At 39.8% G+C, this 22,037-nt stretch overlaps 1 protein-coding gene across 2 annotated transcripts in view; it reads right to left on the reverse strand.

Annotated features, from left to right (window-relative positions):
- Positions 1-22,037, reverse strand: part of GARS1 (glycyl-tRNA synthetase 1) — a 40,581-nt gene that overhangs the window by 1,680 nt on the left and 16,864 nt on the right. The window contains exons 8-16 of one of the 2 annotated variants that reach the window (XM_027102271.1): positions 21,826-21,975; positions 19,031-19,193; positions 17,746-17,910; positions 11,603-11,710; positions 10,661-10,806; positions 5,694-5,779; positions 3,981-4,090; positions 1,405-1,498; positions 202-392 (exon numbers count right to left, since the gene is read on the reverse strand). In XM_027102271.1, coding sequence (XP_026958072.1) covers positions 202-392; positions 1,405-1,498; positions 3,981-4,090; positions 5,694-5,779; positions 10,661-10,806; positions 11,603-11,710; positions 17,746-17,910; positions 19,031-19,193; positions 21,826-21,975 — 1,213 coding nt within the window. Of the gene's footprint in view, positions 1-201; positions 393-1,404; positions 1,499-3,980; positions 4,091-5,693; positions 5,780-10,660; positions 10,807-11,602; positions 11,711-17,745; positions 17,911-19,030; positions 19,194-21,825; positions 21,976-22,037 lie in introns of those variants that run through there. The other variant, XM_027102272.1, reaches the window with a different exon arrangement.

The following is a 22,037-nucleotide window of genomic DNA, read 5'->3' on the forward strand; positions in this document are numbered from 1 at the left end:
TATATATATATATTAGAGAAGTGTTAATGAATATTTTCATAATTAAGCCAAGGAGGTTTGGAATCTGTGCTCTGATAGTAACTTATAATTAAAATTAAAAAGAAAAAAAAAGGGGAGCATAAACACAACAAAATCCATCTCAAATCAGAAGGAACCAGTACACATTTCTAAGATTAAAAATGCCAAAGAGAAGGCAGCCACCTCTGCTCTTATCTGCCGCATGGAGTCTCGGTCCCGCAGGGTTGCCGTGTGAGGGGCCTTGTTCACTGTATCAAAGTCAATGGTGATGCCGAAAGCCACGCCGATCTCATCAGTCCTGGCGTAGCGTCTTCCGATGGACCCCGAGGAATCGTCTACTTTGTGAGAGATGCCGTGCCGGGTCAAGGCTTCCGCTATCCAAAATAAATTAAGTAAATTAAAAATTTAAAAATGAGAAAGTCCCAATGTCATCTCAATGTCGTACAAGCTCAGGACGCTTATAAAAGGGACTTACACCAAAGAGCAGTAAGTTGCAGTTGCAAGAGAAAGAAAAATTCCAAAAGTATCATCCCTTGCTGGCGCCCAACCCCTCACTCATACCTACGTCTCATTCAGCTGCAGGGGAACGAGCATCAGACTAGGAGCCAAGGCCAGGAGGCTTGCATGACCCTGAGCAGCTCAGTGAACGCTTCCTGTTTCCCAACTCTGAAATATGTGGGCCACACCAGGTGGCCACTAGGATCCCTTTCAGTGCTGTGGGTCCAGTGGCTGTAGACCCACTGGGGATGTTACCCTCCACTAGGGTTCCCCTGATGAAGCAAGCAGCAGCGTCAACAGGAGAAGCAAGGATGTTTGAAACCTGACTCTTGGGTCCTACGCTGACTCATTCAAATGCAGGAGAAAACAACCCGAGCAAGCATACTCTCTCTCTTAGAAATAAGACCAGATGCTAAAATCCCTTAGATTTAGTCTTCATTCAATATGTATTTTTATTGAAGAAAAGAGACATTTCTGGGGCTTCCCTGGTGGCACAGTGGTTCAGAATCCGCCTGCCAATGCAGGGGACACGGGTTCGAGCCCCAGTCCAGGAAGATCCCACATGCCGCAGAGCAACTAAGCCCGTGTGCCACAACTACTGAGCCTGTGCTCTACAGCCCGTGAGCCACAACTACTGAGCCCGTGTGCCTAGAGCCCGTGCTCCACAACAAGAGAAGCCACCGCAGTGAGAAGCCCACGCACCACAATGAAGAGTAGCCCCCGCTCGCCACAACTAGAGAAAGCCCGCGCAGCAATGAAGACACAACACAGCCATAAATAAATAAATAAATAAATAAATTTATATATATAAAACAAAGAGAAACATTTCCTAAAATTCAGTCTACTTGACAGTATTCCCATGGAGATCACCCAACTGGATTTGCTTACATAATTCCTTGACAAACGGCATGAACTCCTGGTTTTGGCTCAGTGGAAGGACGGAACATTTGAATGGAGCTACTACAGCAGGGAAACTGAAGAACTAGATGGTTTGGAAAGAAAGAAATCCAAATACGTTAGTGTATAAAGATCTAAACATTAATGTCCAATCTTCACTGTTAAAGTACTAGAAAACATGATATGAAAAAGCAGTGTGACAAACCAGAGACAGCAGGATATCCAGAACTAGAATCAGAAAGATCTCGTTCTCAGTTCTGAATTTGGACCAACTCAGTGAACTCTCCCTCTCTGGAGCATAGTTTCTCCATCTAAAAAGTAGATCTCTACCATCTGCTCTGCTTACTTGGCAGGTCTGTTGTAAGAAAGTTAAATGATGTAAAGGCATTCTGAAAGCTACCATCTAAGACGGTAATTATTTGGTACCACTTAAAAGCCTTACTTCTTTCTGTGGAGATCCCTAAAGAACCTCCTCCCAAATCATCAGAGAAGTAGTGTCAAAAGACAAAATTCCATTCTGTCCTTTAAGAGATTCAGCATAGGTGAAGGCTCTCTGAGCCTTAGTGACTAAGTAAAACAGAAAAGCTTAATCAGCTCACAAATGTGTGTGCCAGAGAAATAGTAGAAAACAAACAAGAAAGATGCTCTGTATACCCATAGAAAAGTACAGCCCCCCTAAACTGCTCCTGAAACAGGTTTCAGATTTATTCAGAAATAAAACAAAGATACTCTGCTGAAGGCAAACTAGTCTACCATTTGGGGGTGGAAATGAGAGCTGAAGATAGTTCTTAAATAATATCTGTAAAAAAGGTTCACTTGAAGGCAAGAATATGAGACTCAGAATGAATAGGTCCCATTAAAATAATGAATGACACAGGGTCCAGTGTAGCCCCCCCAAAGCCTGATTAATCTTCAATGCCAAGCAATGGTGAATATTCCACTGTAAGTAAACCCTAGACTCTACCAACATAGTACCTGAATCATGGAACACTCAGAATTCTACTCCTCTCCTCCATCTTGTGATAATTTCATTTAATGTGAGAGAGAAGTGGGGACCTGCCTTTATAGAAAATTAATTTTTTTTATCTCACTAGCAATGCTTTTATACCAAATTTACAGGAAGATGGATCGAGGGACTATGTGCTAACAATTTAGAAACATACTTGGCTTCTCACAGCCTAATCAAATTTCTCTCCATGATGAGAATCTCTATGCAATTCATAAAACACTATAATTTATTCTTGCCTAGCCTTTATGAAATTTTTATTAAAACTCTAGTTATATCAATATCATTAGATTCAAAGGAACAGCTAAAAGATTTTTTAAAAAACTTTTCATTAGAAAAATAGCAGGAAAAGCTTGAAGCAAACTTGACTTCTAAAAAGAGCACATTCCGTTAAGTATGACATCATTCCTCAGGAAGAACCATGCCTTATGTTTGCATGTCTGGCGTCCAGCTCAGGTGCTTACTATCTGTTAATGAATGAAAAGCTGCTCCTTAAATGTCAGGAAATGAAGATATAACTTTACGGCAGAGAATAAAAGTAGTTTTATTAGCTACACGTTACCCATGGTACGTCAGACTTTTAAAAATACTGGTGCCAAGAACTCATCAGTCCGTTTTCAAGAAGAAACACCCTAGAAAGAACTACATGTCCAACATTGGGTACACACTCAGCTTTAGCTGGTCATGCAGGTAACAATGCTTCTTTCAGTTAATTTGACCTATACAACCTCTCCTCCCTAGCATTCTTCTTCTGAGTGCCTTTCCTGGAAACCTGAAGCTATAAATTAAAGGAGTATAATTTCCACAGGCAGAGGCGAGGTGAGAAAAGTGAAATTAGCCAGAATGAAGAGATACGTGGTAGGCATGCAGCAGTGATTCAAAAGCATCCGAGCCAAAAGAAAACTTGAGGGAGTGGATGAAAACTTCTTAAAAACATTTATCTTTAGCTAGGCTTGAATGTTAGGAAAGGCTACACCTCACATGCTACTGCCCAATTTATTATCTGTCAATCTCCCACACTGGAATCACCTGGGGTTCTTATTTAAAAAAGAACCAAAAAACCAGATCCCTGAGTCTCAGACCTAGTGAGAATCAGTATCTCTGGAATAGAACCTAGGAATTTACATCTTTTACCCCCAACAAACCCCAGACTATTTTATGCAATTTGAGAAGGTTCCTTTCAATGCTTTACCAATGTATAAATACAGTTTTTTGGTTTGACCAAATTCTATGAATTATCTCCTCCTTCCCAATTTTCTGAAAACACGAGTATATCCAGAAAGTACCATTCCTTCCATTGATGCAATACAGACAGTTCTCCCAAAGTAATATGTTCTGTCTCAGAACTCAAATGCAACTAAAACAATGGCATCTAGAATAACCTACACATCCAAGCTCAAATGAGATAAAAAAGTGCTTTGCTTTGTAAACAGTTAAACAAAGGTGTTAACATTACAGTAAATAACAACTGATTGTTTCAGAGTTGTCTTAACATCACTCAGTAAATGTTGTTCTCTGACACTGTAAGAGAACAAACAGTACACTGTACGTGACAACTCACCGTTCTCTGTTCATCTCCCTCGCGTATTTGGAATGTATGTTCAAATACTGTATACATGATCCTACCCAGGCCAAATGAGGGTTCGATTACACTCGGAACAACTTCTTCCACTGCAAGAGAGAGAGAAATTCAATAACACTCTCTCAAATCTCACATAATGCATTTCAGGTCCTCTCTAAACAATTCTTACTGGCCCTAAAAATATTTCTATTCTAGATAGATGGTGATCGACCTTGTACATCAGGACAAAGAAATCAGAACAATCCTAAAAACTATTTCCTGGTAGAAAACACAGTGCCTTTAAAGAGAAAACCGGAGTGAAAATTTTTTTACCAAATTTAATTTTGTTTATACAGCATAAAAATGAAACAAGATACCAGGGTATTCCTTCCCCAGTTGGTAAGCTATGAACAACAGCTACCACACTCTATCATCTGCCTCGGCTATGCAGAAAGCATTAAAACTCTAGAGCATCTGTAAGACTTCGTTAGAATTAAAAAATCTACCACCACAGCTGGCAAAATTAACAAAAACAACTCCTACATACAACAAGTGTCATTGATTTGTGTTTTACTCTTTATCTTGCTATCTGGATGAGAACTCCTTAAGAGAGCCAAGTTACTGCCATCGTATTTCCAAGGTTCTGGGGTCAGGAGCCCCTCAGAGAAGAGTTGGCTCAGGGACCAGCACTCAATCCAATACATTTACGTGGGGCACCACGGCTCTTCCCATGGGTGAGGCTATGCCTGTGGCATACACAGGAACTGTCTTCATTGTTACTTATTATTCAGAAAGGAAGCATGGCTAAGCACTATCCAGGTCTAAGGTAACTGACCCTAACCTTGGAGAATTTATGTTTCAAGAGAAATGAGATAATTGGAACCAAAAACTTACACATGAGAATAACATTTCAGAAATATGATCAAGGCATTTCCCGCCCATCCTTTCCTGGCATCCAAGCAATGGTGAAGTACAGCTCTGAGCCAGCTGCCAGGATAGTGGCTAAAAAGCCCCAGAGCAAGAAGAAGGATCCCCTGCTTCCTCCTATCACTTTTCAGACTCCTTTTACAGCTCATTGCAGCCTGGTGACAACGATGCAGGCCAAACACAAATGGAAAAGGAGGCCTGCTTGCTCCATGGGCAGTAGCATCTCAAATACCCACTACTCTTAGTTTCCAGAAGCTTCAATTCAGCCAGTTAACCACAAGCATCCTTCGTATATTCTCCAAAATAGTCATTTCCCAATTCACGGAATTTGTTCTACCAAAAATAATCATCTCCTTGCCTTTTAAAAAAGCATGAAAGATCACTAATCTAAACTACTTTTAACAAGTTAATTTGCTAAAATAGACAGAAGGGATGAGTTCTCTCTTTTGCTTAAGAAACAAAAGGACTTTTCCTTAAAGTGAGAAAAGAAAAAAAAAGATGTTTTTAATCCAAGAGATATTCTTCATATGTACCTCAGGTCACACAGGAAACATAAAGGTGGCATTACAAATTATTCTTCAGTATGAGTACAATTATGTTTTTTTAAAAAAAAAACCTGAGATAATACCTTGAACATATTCATCAAATTTAGGGTTATAGCATTAAGGATTTTTCTTCTTCAAATTTTCCATAAAATGGTTATGCTATGAAACTTAAAAAAACAAAATGCCTTTAAGGAGTAATGATTTTTGTTTGTTTGTTCCTTAATTATTTTTACAAATTTACCATGTAGTGTTTTCTGGAACCTCTTCACAATGACCATGTCTTTTGTCAACTGAAATGTTTTCCCTTCAGTTTCAATAGTAAATTCCCTGCAAAGAAACAAGGCACATTACATATTGGTGAAAACACATATCCTATGCCTTAGTTTAAAGAAGTTATACAGACTGCTAAACTGTTTTTCATTTTAAGTGTAATACAACTTGGTCAACAATCCAGATATAATAGCTGAAGTCAAATTTAAATTAGTTCATAAGGAATACCAAATTAATTATTCTAACAACGGCACCAAACAGTATTTGGGGAGGCACCCAAAAATGTGGTTAGTCTTATAAAATTCCACAAGTGACTTATGACCAATTCTTTTGGTTTTGAGATCAAGGTAAAACCAAAGAAAAATTTTTTAAAATTCAGTTTTAGAATAATTACAATAAATTTGTCAAAAACAGGCCTGCTGGCAAAAAGACCACTGTTCTCACTACTGTCCCAACAAATGTAAAAATGACCAACTTGTCATCTTACAGAAAGAAATTTTAAAACTCCCACACTATTTCCAAAATAAACTTTGACACTTACGTTGATGAAGATCAGCTTAAAAGAAGTTTAAGGATTCTGCTTGACATGTCAATATAAAATACTATCCCCACAAAAATTACTGCCTGCATGCCGTATGTTCACATCCTGAGATACGCCCATTCCATTTCAGGTTATAAGAATTCACCTTGGGACTTGCCTGGTGGTGCAGTGGTTAAGAATCTGCCTGCCAATGCAGGGGACACGGGTTCAAGCCCTGGTCCGGGAAGATCCCACATGCCGTGGAGCAACTAAGTCCGTGCGCCACAACTACTGAGCCTGCGCTCTAGAGCCCGTGAGCCACAACTACTGAGCCCACGTGCTGCAACTACTGAAGCCCGCGCGCCTAAAGCCCGTGCACTGCAACAAAAGAAGCCACTGCAATAAGAAGCCCGCGCGCCACAACTAGAGAAAGCCCGCACACAGCAATGAAGACCCAACGCAACCAAAAATAAATAAATAAAAAAATTTTTTTTAAAAAAAATTCACCTTTATAAAGCACTTCGTGTAATACCTGTATTTCAGCTTATGAAGTATTTCCTCATATTATGAAGATCAATTTGGATGTGTCTCATCTCACAAGCAGCTCAGGGCAGGGAAAAGAGTGCCCTCATGTGGTTGTCCTTGAAGCTGTATGGCTGATACATGGTACACTGCGTTTTGCTAGTTTCCTGCAGTGATAATCTCATGCATCATATGAATGGTTTTCATTGATTGCCTCCACTTTTACTATTCTGTCTGAAGTCTGTGCACACATGCATTAAAGACTCCATATAAACAGTATCATATATATTGTCTCTGTGAGCACAATCTAAGTGTAGAGTAGGTAACAATTATAAAAAAGCTGAAATTAGCAAGGAGATAGCCATTATTTGAGAATAATTTTTTAAAACCTGTCTTGTTTGCAGATAATGATATCTGCTAGTAACCTATGTTTACTTTATTGGCATTTGATGTTATTTTAGCATAAACAGACATTAATTCTGGGAGACCAGAAATGTTTTAAAATTTCTTGTAAATTTTATCTTCAACTTACAAGAGTTCATCTTATGATAGTTCTTTTGACAAATACCCATACACATGCAACCACCATCGCCCCAAATGTTCCCCTAAGTCCCTTCTCCTTCAATCCCCTTCACTGTTTCTATCGCTATAAACTAGATTTGTCTTTCCTAGAATTTGGCGTATAATCCTTTGTGTAAAAGGGGTTTGGCAAAATTTCTGTGTATGAAATAGGGTTTGCAGGCCATATGCAGACTCTCATACTCTGTTTTTTTAAACAATGCTTTGAAAATGCAAGTCATTGTTAGCTAGATAGTGGTACAAAAAACAATATGAAAGATGTTTCAAGTGTACTTAAAATGTATACTCTTTGGTTATCAGGTATTCTATAAATGGTGAGTAAGTTGATTAACAGTGTTTATATCTTCAAATTCCTATTGATTCTTTTTTGTCTACTTGCTCTACTGATCACTGAGACAGGGGTGTAGAAACCGCCAACTGTGATGGTAGATTTGTCTAACTTTCCTTTCAGTTCTGGTAAGTTTGCTTTATATATTTTGAGGTTGTTTTTAGTGGCATACAAGGTTAGAGGTGATGTGCCTTCTTGATGAATTGATCCCTTTACCATTATGAAATGCAACCTGGTAATTCTCCTTGTTGTGAAGTTTACTTTGCCTGATGTTAATAAGCCACTCCACCTTCTTGATTAATGTTTGTATGGGAAATAGTTTAAAATTCTTTTCCTTTTAAGCCTATTTGTGTACAGGCATACCATGTTTTATTGTGCTTCACTGATACCGCATTTTTTGCAAATTGAAGGTTTATGGCCACCCAGCATCGATAAATCTCTCAGTGCTATTTCTCCAACAGCATGTGCTCACTTCATGTCTCTGAGTCATATTTTGGTAATTCTCACAAAATTTCAAACTTTTTCATCATTATTATATTTGTTATGGTGATCTATGATCAGTGGTCTTTGACGTCACTAAAGATTTCAACTTGCTGAAGGCTCAGATGGTCGTTAGCATTTTTCAGAAATGAAGTATTTTTCAATTAAGGTATGTACATTGGTTTTTATTTTTTATTCTTTTGGCCACGCCGCATGGCATGTGGGATCTTAGTTCCCTGACCAGGGATCAAGCCCATGCTCCCTGCAGTGGAAGCATGGAGCCCTAATCACGGGACCACCAGGGAATTCCCTATTTTTTTTTTTTTTTTCCTGTACGCGGGCCTCTCACTGTTGTGGCCTCTCCCGTTGCGGAGCACAGGCTCCGGATGCACAGGCTCAGCGGCCATGGCTCACAGGCCCAGCCGCTCTGCGGCACGTGGGATCCTCCCGGACCGGGGCACAAACCCGTGTCCCCTGCATCGGCAGGCGGACTCTCAACCACTGCGCCAACAGGGAAGCCCCCTATTTTAAAAATATAACGGTTATTGCACACTTGATAGAGTAGGTTACAGTGTAAACATAAATTTTACATGCACTGGGAAACCAAAAAAATTTTGTGTGACTCACATTATTGCAACATTCACTTTATTGCAGTGGTCTGGAACTGAACCCACAATATGTCCGAGGTATGCCCGTATATGACAGTTACAGCCAGTTTCCTGGAAACAGCATTTAACTGGGTCTCGAATCTTTTAACCAGTTTGACAGTTAAAAGCTATTAATTTGAGTGTTTACATCATTATATTTAATATAACTATCAATATTGTTGAGTTGAAATCTACCATTTCCCGAGTTATTTTCTATTGGTCTCATCTGTTCGTGGTTCATTTTTCCTCTTCTCCTGTCTTTTTCTGGAGCATTTTTTATTATCCTATTTTAGCCCTCTCATTGGGTTATTAGTTATATCCCTTTGGTTTCTGTGTGTTTTATCCAGGCAATTGCTCTGGAGTTTACGGTATGTCCTTTTCTAAACTTACCATGGTATATGTACCTCCACACGTAATGTACACACCTCAAAACAGTATACATGTTCTTACGTATTCCCAAGTCTTCGCTCCCATCCTTTGGGCTACTGATGTCATACATTTTACTTCTACACATTATAAATTTCACAATACATTGTTATTGTTTTTGCTTTAAATAACCCATTATCTTTTAAAGAAATTCAGAGATGTCATTTTAAAGAAATGAAAGAAAACGTTACTCATATTCACCCACATATTTATTATTTCTAGAGCTCTTAATTTCTTTGGGTACCTCTAAATTTCCACACTTCTGCCTGAAGGACTTTCTTTAACATTTCTTGCAGTGTAGGTCTGGCTGGCAATGTATCCTCTTGAGTTTTTGTCTGAAAATATTTTCTCTTCATTTTTGAAAGATATTTTTGCTGGGTATACGGCTTTTGTCTGTAAGCACTTAAAAAGATTTAATTCTATTGTATTGTGGGTAGGTACACACAATTTCATTTGAGATACTGCCTCTAGATGTTCTATTTGGTTCTTTTTTACATATACATTCCCATTTCTCTCCTCATACGTTCATTTTTTCTCTTAACGTCCTTGAGCGCAGGAAGCATATTTATAGTAACTGTTGTTTTTTTAAAATTTCTTTTTGGCTGTGTTGGGTCTTTGTTGCTATGGGTTGGCTTTCTCTAGTTGCGGCGAGCGGGGGCTACTCTTCGCTGTGGTGCGCGTTCTTCTCATTGTAGTGGCTTCTCTTGTTGTGGAGCACAGGTTCTAGGTGCACAGGCTTTAGTAGTTGTGGCACGAGGGCTCAATAGTTGTGGCTCACAGGCTTACTTGCTCCGCGGCATGTGGGATCTTCCCGGACCAGGGGTCGAACCCGTCTCCCCTGCACTGGCAGGCGGATTCTCAACAACTGTGCCACCAGGGAAGCCCCTATAATAACTGTTTTAACATCCTTCTGTATTACTTTCATCACGTTTGTCATTTCTGGGTGTTTCTTTTGACTGATTTTTCTCCTCTTTATGAGTCATATTTTCATGCTTTCTCATATGTCTAGAAATTTTTTATTGTTTGCCAGACACAGTAAATTTTACATTGTTTAGTGATGGATTTTGTTGAATTCCTTTAAAGATTCTTCTCTATCATTTTTACATTTATACTTACAACAATTACACAGACGACTCCAAAGTTCAAAAAAAGAGCACTGACTTAAGAGATAGATGTAGTTTCTAATTACCTTGGATAAGTCTCCTCCTCTAAGAAAGTTATTGGGGAAAAAACAAAATCTTTATAGTCCATATCAAGTCTATTTCCAGGCCATAATGCCAAAATCTAGACAAACACAGTCCTTTAAATGTAGCCAAGAGATAGTACTTACCTGCAAAACATTTCTAAAGAAACTCATCTCACCCTAACTTTCAAAACCTGGCGGAGAAGACATAGCTGACTGGAGCCCATGTAAAAGTACGCATCTTAAACCTTACCCTTTTTCACTCAGTAGTTTCTCCATTTCTGTAATGTAACACTCATCACAAACGGCAAGGTACTCCATCACCAGCTTTGCATCCTTCTTATATGCCTTGCCAATTGCTCCCTTATTAGGTTCAAACTGAACAACATTGACTGTTTTGTATGAAGTAGTCAAGGAATACAAAACTACAGAACTGCCTTCGTATTTCGGGAAATGATCTTGAGGACAAGCCATCATCGACTTAAAACAGCTATCAGTTCCCTATTGGTGTCCGAGATCCTCTATATGCTGATTTCCAGTGCAAGATGAAACAACCACCCACAGAATCATTCAGATAAACCTCAGTCAAAATAAGTAAACATCATCAAGAAAGACTTTTTCAAAGTTACAGTGAGATAAAGGGATATTATCTGATCAGCAGTATAACCCAATACATAGCATAATAACCTCTGAAAACAATTCATTCATTTCTCAAATATCTCAACATGACAGGATCTATTTCCTGTCACTGGCCTAGCCCTTAGATCAGCTCACAATCTCACTGGCTTGTAAAAGAAGAAAATTTCTCCTTTGACGATCTACAGATCAAGTGAACTAAATTATTTCATCTACCATAAAAGGCACTCATCTTTTAATAGAGAAAGTATTCACCAGGCACCCTTTAATTAAAGAGCATGTATGTAGATGAAGGTGTGGGAAATGGCTGAGAAAAATTGGTCAACATCCTGAAAGACATACAGAGCATTTTTCTTTCAAGGACCAGACACTGAGCGGGCACATGTCAGATTACAAGTAAAGAGAATAGGAAAGGAGCAATGAGATGGGTAAAATAATAGGTGTAAATAGTGCACAAACATCTCAGTTTATCCATAGAACAAGGTATAGACTTGGACTTATCCATTTCCAAGATGTTTACACTGTAGTCCTGAGCTGCTGAAGTGACCAGAAAGGATATGGGCTCTTTCAGAGGCTTCTCAGCTACGAGTGGGACTTTGGTGGCTCTCGCATGACAAGAAAGGTCATAACAGGAACGGTCAGCACATCCGACAATCTCAATCCAGCCCTAAGAAGACATAATAGAGAAAAACATTTGTAAGTCACACAAGGTTCATTCACAAATGCATGCGGACTATAGGTAACTCTTTCACATACTCAAGAATAATTCAATTACAGAATCTTCACTCAACTTTTATAAACGTTTGAAATGGGAATAGTTTTATACATCGGGTAGTAACACCCTTACAAAATATAATTCACACATGTACACAAAGTAGTCTTTTCATTTTCTGGACAGAAATATTTTGCCATATTGTGAATGTGGGGTAAACTAATATTTTCTAGGATTTAGTTATGGAAATAAAATGTGAACCAAGACAAAACTGGCAGCAGATCTGTTTCCAATTTGTGACCAGGATTCAAAATGAATCTGGCAAAATCCGCTAGGGCAACACTGTGTTACATAAGGGGCTTTAGCATCCATGAATTTTGGCAAACTTGCAGGGGGTTTCCTGGATAACGATCCCCGACAGATACCGAGGGACCACTGTAATGGTTCTTCCCCCCTCACACTCATACATTTATGTTGTTAAAACTCTGGCTCAAATCAAAGAAGTAAAACCTGCAAAGTCATTCTTCTCTGTGCATTTTTAAGAACTGCCAAAGAGAAGGGCATGGCTGTTTCGGAAGAGCCCTACACCAGGCAAGTAAATCACATCCCTGGCCAGAATTCGACCTCCTGAATTCCACAGAGTGCACAAACAGCACATTCCCAGAGACTTCCTAGCGCCACACACACGAAGGGTTGAGGGGTCAACCAAGATCCTTTTTGTGAGGCCACACAGAACATATGCACCCACAAATCTAAACCTGGTGCTCACCTCAAAAAAAGGTTTGTGGAGAAGGAAAACAGGAAGAAAAACTTTCCTGATCTTTTAAAAGCATGGAAGATAGTTAAGAGGAGGAAGTACTTCACCAGTCTTTACCACAGATAACAACAGTTCATGGGTTAGTGACCCCATTAGCCACCTGAAAATCCCTTTAGGGTTCAGAGGTCAACACAGGTGACAAAAAATAAGGTCAACAGCAGCAGGTGGGAAGGCAAGGATTCCCCAAGGGGATTAGCAACGTGAGAAGAGGAGATATTACAACAGAAATCATGACATTACAATAAAAGAGCAGCAGAAATAAGAACATGCTATTATGATGCTGTGGTGATGGTAAGTCTGAACATAGGTGACAAAGTTACGAAGGGCAACACGTGTGCGGGGAAATCCGTCAGGAGTTTGTTATATCACAGCATGCCCTGCACCTACGTCACTCAGGTTCATAACTCTTCGCCAGAAGACTCTTATGAGAAATTACAAAGAAAACAATATAGTGTGTATGCATTTTTCTGAACCATTAAAAAGGAAAGAGGGGCTTCCCTGGTGGCGCAGTGGTTGAGAATCTGCCTGCCAATGCAGGGGACACGGGTTCGAGCCCTGGTCTGGGAAGATTCCACATGCCGCAGAGCAACTGGGCCCGTGAGCCACAACTACTGAGCCTGCGCGTCTGGAGCCTGTGCTCCGCAACAAGAGAGGCCGAGATAGTAAGAGGCCCACGCACCGCGATGCAGAGCGGCCCCCGCTCACCGCAACTAGAGAAAGCCCTCGCACAGAAACGAAGACCCAACACAGCCAAAAATAAATAAATAAATTAAAAAACAAAAAAAAAAAAAGGAAAGAAAGGTAGTTCTCTGGTGGCCTAGTGGTTAGGATTCTGGGCTTTCACTGCTGGGGCCCGGGTTCAATCCCTGGTTGAGGAACTGAGATCCCTCAAGCCACGCTGCGTGGCCCCCCCCCGCAAAATTTTTAATTAAAAAAAAAAAGGAAAGAAAAATAATAGATTACGATGCATCACAAGAAGGAGGAAATGAATAGAGTGCTAACGCATCCCATCAGCCTTGAAGGGTAAATAGAATGGACGGAGGACAGATGCTCAAAGAGGAAAAAGGAACTTTTTCTATATTGCTATTTCATTGTTTTATTGACTTTCTGCCTCTAAAAAGTTTTGAAAAAACTGTTAAGTAGATTCTGAAGGGTGTACTTAAGTGTTAACACCCAATAATACAGCCAGCCCTCTGTATCTGTGGGCTCCGCATCTGCGAATTCAACCAACTGTGAATGAAACATACTCAGAAAAAAAAATTCCGGGAAGTTCCAAAAAGCAAAACCTAAATTTGCTGCGAATCTGGCAACTACTGGTATAGCATTTACATTGTGTTCGGTATTATAAGTAACCTAAAGATGATTTAAAGTATACGGGAGGATGTGCATATAGGGTCTATGCAGATACTAAGCCATTTTATATAAGAGACTTGAGCATCCAGGATTTTGGTGTCCGTGGGGATTGTGGAACCAAGCCTCAGCAGACACCAAGGGATGACGGTATTCCCTCTGTATGAAGTGTCTACTGCCCTCAAAACTTGGCATCAGATAGCTGTAGTAAACACACAGCTAAGCCGGCCACAAATGTGGGCATTTGTGCTCAATTCAGTTTCCTACCCAACAAAAGAAAACTCAGTGAAGAACAGGTACTGTTTCGGTCACAGAATAAAACTTAATAACAGCATTTACTACCACAGGGGTGGCAGGTTCCACTTCTTGTTAACGCCTAAGTTACTTTTCAAAAGCAAAGTGTTTTCAAAAATTCTTAAGAACCTGTTATTTGAATAAGAACAAAAGAGGTTAAAAGCTTAGTCAAGTAGATATCTAGTTAGTCCTTCTCATGAATACTTACTTTTGCCTTTAATCAAAAGAGTTTGGGAAAATTCAACCATCACAACTACTAAGTTTTCCAAGCACAAGCTACCACATGGGGTATTTCAAATAAAGAGGCAAATATAAAACTCATATAAGCTCAGAAACCCCAACACTTAACAACAACAAAAAAACAGGAATTAAAGAAATAAGCTTAAAAACATGTAACTGGGGCTTCCCTGGTGGCGCAGTGGTTGGGAGTCCGCCTGCCGGTGCGGGGGACACGGGTTCGTGCCCCGGTCCGGGAGGGTCCCGCATGCCTCGGAGCGGCTGGGCCCGTGAGCCGTGGCCGCTGGGCCTGCGCGTCCGGAGCCTGTGCTCCGCGGCGGGAGAGGCCACAGCAGTGAGGGGCCCGCGTACCGCAAAAAAAAAAAAAAAAAAACATGTAACTGGATCATTTGACAGTCACTAAAGATGTCAACTAGTATATCTATGCCCTTAAACATATAAACGTGCTCATTATCATTTACTAAAGATGTCAATGAACATATTTATGTACTGAAAGGTGACACTACAAAAACACGCCTAAGAATGGTAGACAACAACTTTGGGATCGTGGTTACCTCTGAGCAGAGAGAGGAAAAGGGTGGAACGTTAGCTATATCAGTAACTTTTTTATTAAAAAAATAAAATATGAAGCACACAGAAAGAAAATATTAAAGGCTTTAAAGGAGTTCTCCCCTCTCCTTCGAAGTCTGTTACTTCGGAGCTTCTGGTTTTGTTCTAGTCCAGTCTTCCAATGACCTTACACAAAACACTGTAGCCTAATCTCAAAGCTAGGCCCACATTTCTGTTTTTAAATTTTTTTCTTAATTCTTTTAGATTTAGGTATAATTAACATATAAGATTACAATAGTTTCAGGTGTACAGCATAATGATTCGATATTTGTATATACTGCAAAATGATCATCACAGTAAGTCTAGGTAACATCCGTCACCACACACAGTTACAATTTTTTTTTCTTGTGATGAGAACTCTTAAGACCTACTCTCTAAGCAAATTTCAAATATATAATACAGTACTATTAACTATAGTTACCATGCTGTACATTACATCCTCAGGACTTATTAGGCTCACATTTTCTGATCTCTCATCCTTGAGGGTTTGGCCACAGCTCACAGTAACACTCAGGAAAGGATGAGCAGGAATGCAGTAGGGTTTATGAAAGCAGTGTAGCACAATGGTTAAGAGCAGGGGCCTGGAGTCAGATAGCCCTGGCTCACATCCCAGCTCCAACACTCACTAGCTGTGAGACTCGGGCAAATTACCTAACCTCTCAGCACTTCAGTTTCCTCAGAAATAGGACCAATGCACAGAATCACTGTGAGGATTACATAAGATAATAATACACTTAGAACGGTATACAGCCCTTAACAGTTCCAAATATTAAATGAACAAACAAATGAAACGTAGATTCAGAATCTAAATTGAGATAGCAAGAATTTGTGTCCAGGACTTCCCTGGTGGTGCAATGGTTAAGAATCTGCCTGCCAACACAGGGGACACGGGTTTGAGCCCTGGTCTGGGAAGATCCCACACACCGCGGAGCAACTAAGCCCGTGTGCCACAACTACTGTGTCTGAACTCTAGAGCCTGTGAGCCACAACTACTGAGCCCACGTGCCAAAACTACTGAAGCCTGCGCGCGTAGAGCCTCTGCTCCGCAACAAGAGGAGCCACCGCAATGAGAAGCCTGCGCACTGCAATGAAGAGTAGCCCCCGCTCGCCGCAACTAGAGAAAAGCCCGCGCACAGCAACGAAGACCCAACGCAGCCAATAAATAAATAAATAAACAAATAAATAATATAAATCTATTAAAAAAGAGACTTTGTGTCCAGTTTAGCTTGAAATCTTCTCATACAAAACAGAAAATAGTTTATTGGCTTAATTTGAAAATGAAAAGAAATTCCAGAAAATGTAATACATTTTGAAGTTAATGATCACCTACAATCCAAAAATAATTACTACTATCATTTTAGCATATGTCAAGTAAGCTTGTGAAGAAAGTAAAGTGACAAGAAAAACCTAACAGATTCTTTCCTAATTCCACAAAGGAAAGAGAACATGTTAAAAACAATATCAGTAACAGCCACTACAGGTATATGCATATCATTATGCATGTACACATGTGTATATGTTTGTAAAGCATATAAAATTATCTTGAATAGGGGTTGACAAACCAAGGCTCATAGGCTAAGAATGGTTTTTAGATTTTTAAAGGGTTGTTAAACGAAAACAAAAAACAAAACCCCCCAACCAAGAAGAGAGGCAACAGAGATCCACAAAGCCTAAAATATTTACTAAAGAAAACATTTGTTCATGCCTGATCTAGAAAAGAGACATGAAACACTTCTGGGGAGCATACAATAGGAAGTTTCCCTTTCTACATAACACACTTAAGAATTATTTTTTGCTTTCTGTTTTACAAAAAGGGGTCATCATTTTTTTAATGACTTTTATTTTTAATTAAAAAAAATGTATCCATTAAAAGGAAGTCACTTTAAAAAGTAAAAAGTGCAACCAAGGACATGTGGGAACCACGGACTCCTGGGCTAAAGTCTCCATATGGGTGAGAAGCCTCCCTAGCACCAAACGAGGGAGACACCAGAAGGCTCTTGGCCCCCTTGTTTTGGATGCCACCCTGTTCCCACTGCCACCAATGCAGGAAGCATCTCCTATATCCAAATGCCTTTCAATCCTACGTTTTAGCACTAATGTTCATGTTTGAGGGTTGGGGGTGGGAAGCAACAGTGAAGAGGTAACCTGGAGGTCTTCTCTGAATTATTATTAAATATACAGAATTTGAGAAAAGGTAGTTCCTAAACAAGAGATCAGAATCTACTAGTCTATCCCCCAAATCTACCAAGTAACTCTCGAAACTAAGAGCACTATGACCTTCTTTACTCAGCCTCACCACCACGTCCAACGTTTGCCGGGGTCCTTGTCAGGAGGAAGGCCACCCCATCTTAGCTGCACTCAGGGATATTACCAATCACACTGCCCACACCAGGAAAGGACACACCAGCACTGCCCCATCAGTGGCCTTCTCTCGCTCTCTCTCACTCTTACTCTCTCTGTAAAAGCCATCCAAGTCTACAAAGGGCTTCTGGGACACAAGAGTAGACCCCCACTTATGAGAGCGCAGGGGGGCAACTATTTTTTCCATTTAGCTCAGGAAGAAATCTGTTTTTTTCTTTTTGTTCCACTCTGACATGAAACACACAAAAGGCAACTCTGATATCCATGCTTCTAGGTTAACAATGTGAAAATCACATGGTGAAAACCATTGCATTCTACTTACGTAGGATGTTTTGGATTCGGCATCCCAACAGTCACAGGCATAATGGGCCATCTCATTCTCCATGTGCTGTCGGAAGCGGAGCTTATCTGGAGATACGCCAACCTTCACGAGGTAGAGGTAGATGCGGCCAATGAAATAGCCTAACACTGAGTTGTTAATCACGCCCTAAAAATAAATGAATAGACAACTAAGTAGATAAATAGGCAAGCATCACGCAAGCAAGCATAGAGGAACGAACAAAAACACAAACATTAATGCTTTTGAAGGCCAAGGTACCATTTTCCATTGAGTTATTCATCATCTACTGAAACATTTTTGAAACACAAGGTAAGCCAATTTATCCAGCTTTCAGAACAATCTTAAATACCCAAAATGTGATCTTGGCTATTTTCAAAAGGTTTAACTGTCAAGAGAACAAGCAGATAATAATGGCGTCATTATTGGCGTCATCTTTCTACCATACTCACTGGGTCAGCAAAAATTCAGCCTAATACCTCATACCTTCTAAACCTACAGTGCTAAAAATGACATTCATAATAATGGTCCTAAGGAATTGTAAATATATTCCTTCTGAATTAGCAAAAGTCATAAGACATGTTGAGGGGATTTTAATGTACTCTTACCCACTGAAATTTGTGAATCCCACATAGTACATGTAGTCTTATATTTTTAGTACAGAAGGATCTTAGAAATCGTCTAGCCCCGTCTCCTAGTCCCTGCAGGGCTCTTTTCTGCAAAACAACTGACAAGTTATCACTCAGCCTCTACTTGAATATTTTCAGACAGGAAGCTCATTGTTCCCAGGGCAATTCATTCCACTCTTAGGCAGCAGCTACCGTTGGAATGTTTTCACTCACTTATTTCTCCAAGCAAATGATCGGAGAAATTCTATTACAGGCAAGGCCTTACCCCAATTGCTATGGGTAATGCAGAAGAGTTTAAAATCCAGAGGGCTTGCTTTCTGTGAGTCAAAATGTCTCCCCCAAAGTAGTATATACACTGTTAAAGGTCAGATTGACGGGGCACAGTTCAAACCAAGAACTTTTTTCCAAGTGCTCTGCTAAACATATTTTTCATGTTAGCCCCAATGGTCCACACGGTGGCGTGTTCAGGTAATTTCCTCCCACTATAATAGTGTGTAATAAATACTGTATAAAAACACATACTGTATCAAAATAAAATGCCTGCCAAAATACAATATTTTGTCATCCAGTACACAGAATTTGCTAAGTGCCGAAAACCTGGAATAGGTATAATCTAAATTAAGTTACCTATGGAATCTTACCTGTTCAACAGCATCTCCTAGGCGCATTTTCCGAGCAGACTGTCCGCTGACCTGGGCTTTCGCTGAATACAAATACAGGTGGAGGTCTGCCACATTCTGGAACTTGGGATGGTCTTTCTCACTGGGATCTACAAAGTGCTCAATTTCTGCCATTGTGAATTCTCTGAAAGCCAAAATATAAGGGATAAAAATTGCACACTTCACTATAAAAGACAATAAACAAAAGCCATTATTTTCAACTTCATTCTACAATGATATAGAATGATATGGAAAACAGTTTTAGAGAACAGATTGATACAGTTTTTTAAAGTTAGGAAAACCTGAGCGAACATCAGACACACACAAAAAATGGGATACTGAATAATGGCTTCCAAATAAAATGATTTTCCTTAAAGCATTAGCAAGTCTTTATAGACGTACACGAAATGAAGTCCTGATTATTTACTTTTCATAGAATGGGAAATTAAAAGTGAATTGAAATTATCCTTTAGCTTTTATAACAGTGTGATTTCTTCCTTTTTCTTGCTCTGAACAAGTAAATGACTGCTAATGGCACCATACAGCTGGTGCCTTGAGAGTAGCAGCTTCTCAAATAAAGTGTTATTCAAGGCAGAGGACATAAGGCATGAATTGAAAAAGCTAACATCAAGCTAACTGCATAATGATGAAATAAGTAGGCACACAGTAATGGTTTCCCAAAGAGATTTCCCTGAATGGTAATTTAGTAGCTATTGGGTGGAAAAGAGTTTTAAGTTAATTTTAGGAGTCAAAATCAAGTCTCTCTTCTTTAAAACACACACACAATTTACTAGTGCACTTTCATGATTATCTCAGATGTTTAAGAAGTAATGAAAAATTGCTTAAATGGTTCCTAAAAATACATGAAATGCATTGCAAAAGAGCTTTGATATTTTTTTCAATTTTAGTTTTTAATGGTATCCCTTATTTGGTCCAGCAGCACCTATGTCTTGTCTTTCAACAGCTATCAAACATTCTGTACGCATAGAAATATGAGAGAGAGAAGCATGATGTCTGTCCTCACACAGCTTCCAAGTGGGATGACAGCAACAGAACATCTAAAATAAGGACCTTGTCCAGAATCCCCAAATCATCTGCTGCCAGTCTTTCCATCTGTTCTGGAAGTAATCGCAGCTCAAAGACAGGAGACAGAAATCAACACTAATACTGATTGTACCAGCTGTCTGTTGTCTTTGAGTTCAGAGAGTCTACCTGGAACCCTGGAGATATAAAATAGACACAGGACTAGAAGACAGAGCCAGCCAATCAAAATAAAATTTAATTTAAAAAAATTTCATATGAACAATCCAATGCTCCCAACCTAAATCAAAGGAACCATAGCTATACAAAGACGTATCACCTGATAACTCTATGTCAAGAAGAAACACTAAACAAACAAGTCCTAGCCCTACCATGAAACAAAGGCCATGGGGATACTGACTCGTGGAAGGATGAGTGGATTTCCAGCCAGGATCTTGCAGAAGCACATGACAAAACCAACCAAAATCCAGATGGAATATTTTGAACTGAAAGTGACCAAGGAATAAAATGTCAGGAAGCCCCAAGAGACTTTCCCCAGTTAACTCCTGGGATTGCTCCTCTGTTCTGAGCTGGGTTTCCTATTTACCACTTCTTATTCCACAGGCCCCAGGTTTTGCTTACTTCACGGTCCTTTATAATCATCCAACAGCTACTCTACTTTATGTAAATCGTCTCCAAAACAGTGGCTTTAGACAAGCTCAGTCTCACACAGCTTCCTCAGTATTCTGAAAGCATGCGTGCAGACACTACTGGGACAGAGGGGAAGCCCAGAAGCAAGACGAGAAGAGATACGAAGAAACCCAGACACTGAGAAATAAAACAGATTTAAGTCTGACAAGTTTTTCATTGTTACAACACCTAGTTAAAGTTTAGGACGATCTCTTCTCTCTGCAGCAAGGTCCAGGAGGGTCCTCCCCACTCCATTTCTCTAGGCTGTGCAAGCTCCTTCCCCATGAAGGTCACTGGAGCTGTGGAAAATACTTTTGGAGTCTAAGAAAGTTAAGTTTACCTATATATCCCATTTTTATATCGAATTTACTACCTGAAGAGATGATATCAGTAAGAAAATGTATAGAAATCTCAAAAAACTTAAGTCATAAATATCTAAGTCATAATAAGTTTCTAAAGAAAAATGTAACTCAGAAGTGCCAGGATGCCTTCCCGCACATTCTGGATACACCTGATGAAGGGAGGTTATTAGAATAGAGACAAGAGAGCATCTGAACTAGCATAGATAGCAGTAAGCTTGCTAGCTGGACACTGTCATAAAGGTGCCCCAAATATCTGGAGGAACACCATCTGGCTGCTGAAACACCCTCACCCCAATACCAGCAATGCCATCTGCCCTGGACACCTAGAATGGCCCTCCTGCCCTAACCATCACTTCCTCCCCACCTCACCCTACATTCATCTATACCACCACCGCCAGAAAATGCCTCGGTGTAGACAATCAAGATCTTGCCATCCTCAAAACATAAGATGAACAAGGAGAAAACATCATTTTGGATCAGATGTGAAACTTCAGCTACTCTTCACCCTCCTTCCTTTCCCTTCAAGTCCACTTCAGTCACTCAAAACTGTCCATCATCCCAGAGATTACATTTGGAGGTAACAAACAAACAACAAGTATATAATCACGTAAGAAGGAAGAAGGTTGTTGAAACAGCAAGCTTTTGTTTCCACTTCAATGCCAAAATCATTTACTAATTTCACCAGAAGAATAACATGGGCAGTACCTGACTCGGATCAGTCCAGATCGAGGGGAGATCTCATTTCTGAAAGAATTTCCAATCTGGGCCGCAGCAAAAGGCAACTTTCCTTGGTTGAATTCCAAAAGTCGTTTGAAATTCAGGAAAATCCCCTGTGCAGTTTCTGGTCTCAAGTATCTGGAAATTTAAACAAATCAGTCTGTTATAAAGGAGGAAATTATGTTTTCCAATAAATCTGA

This window comes from Aethalodelphis obliquidens, unplaced genomic scaffold (genome assembly GCF_003676395.1).
Source record: "Aethalodelphis obliquidens isolate GAN/ISIS:26980383/991018 unplaced genomic scaffold, ASM367639v1 scaffold5, whole genome shotgun sequence".
NCBI lineage: Eukaryota > Metazoa > Chordata > Mammalia > Artiodactyla > Delphinidae > Aethalodelphis > Aethalodelphis obliquidens.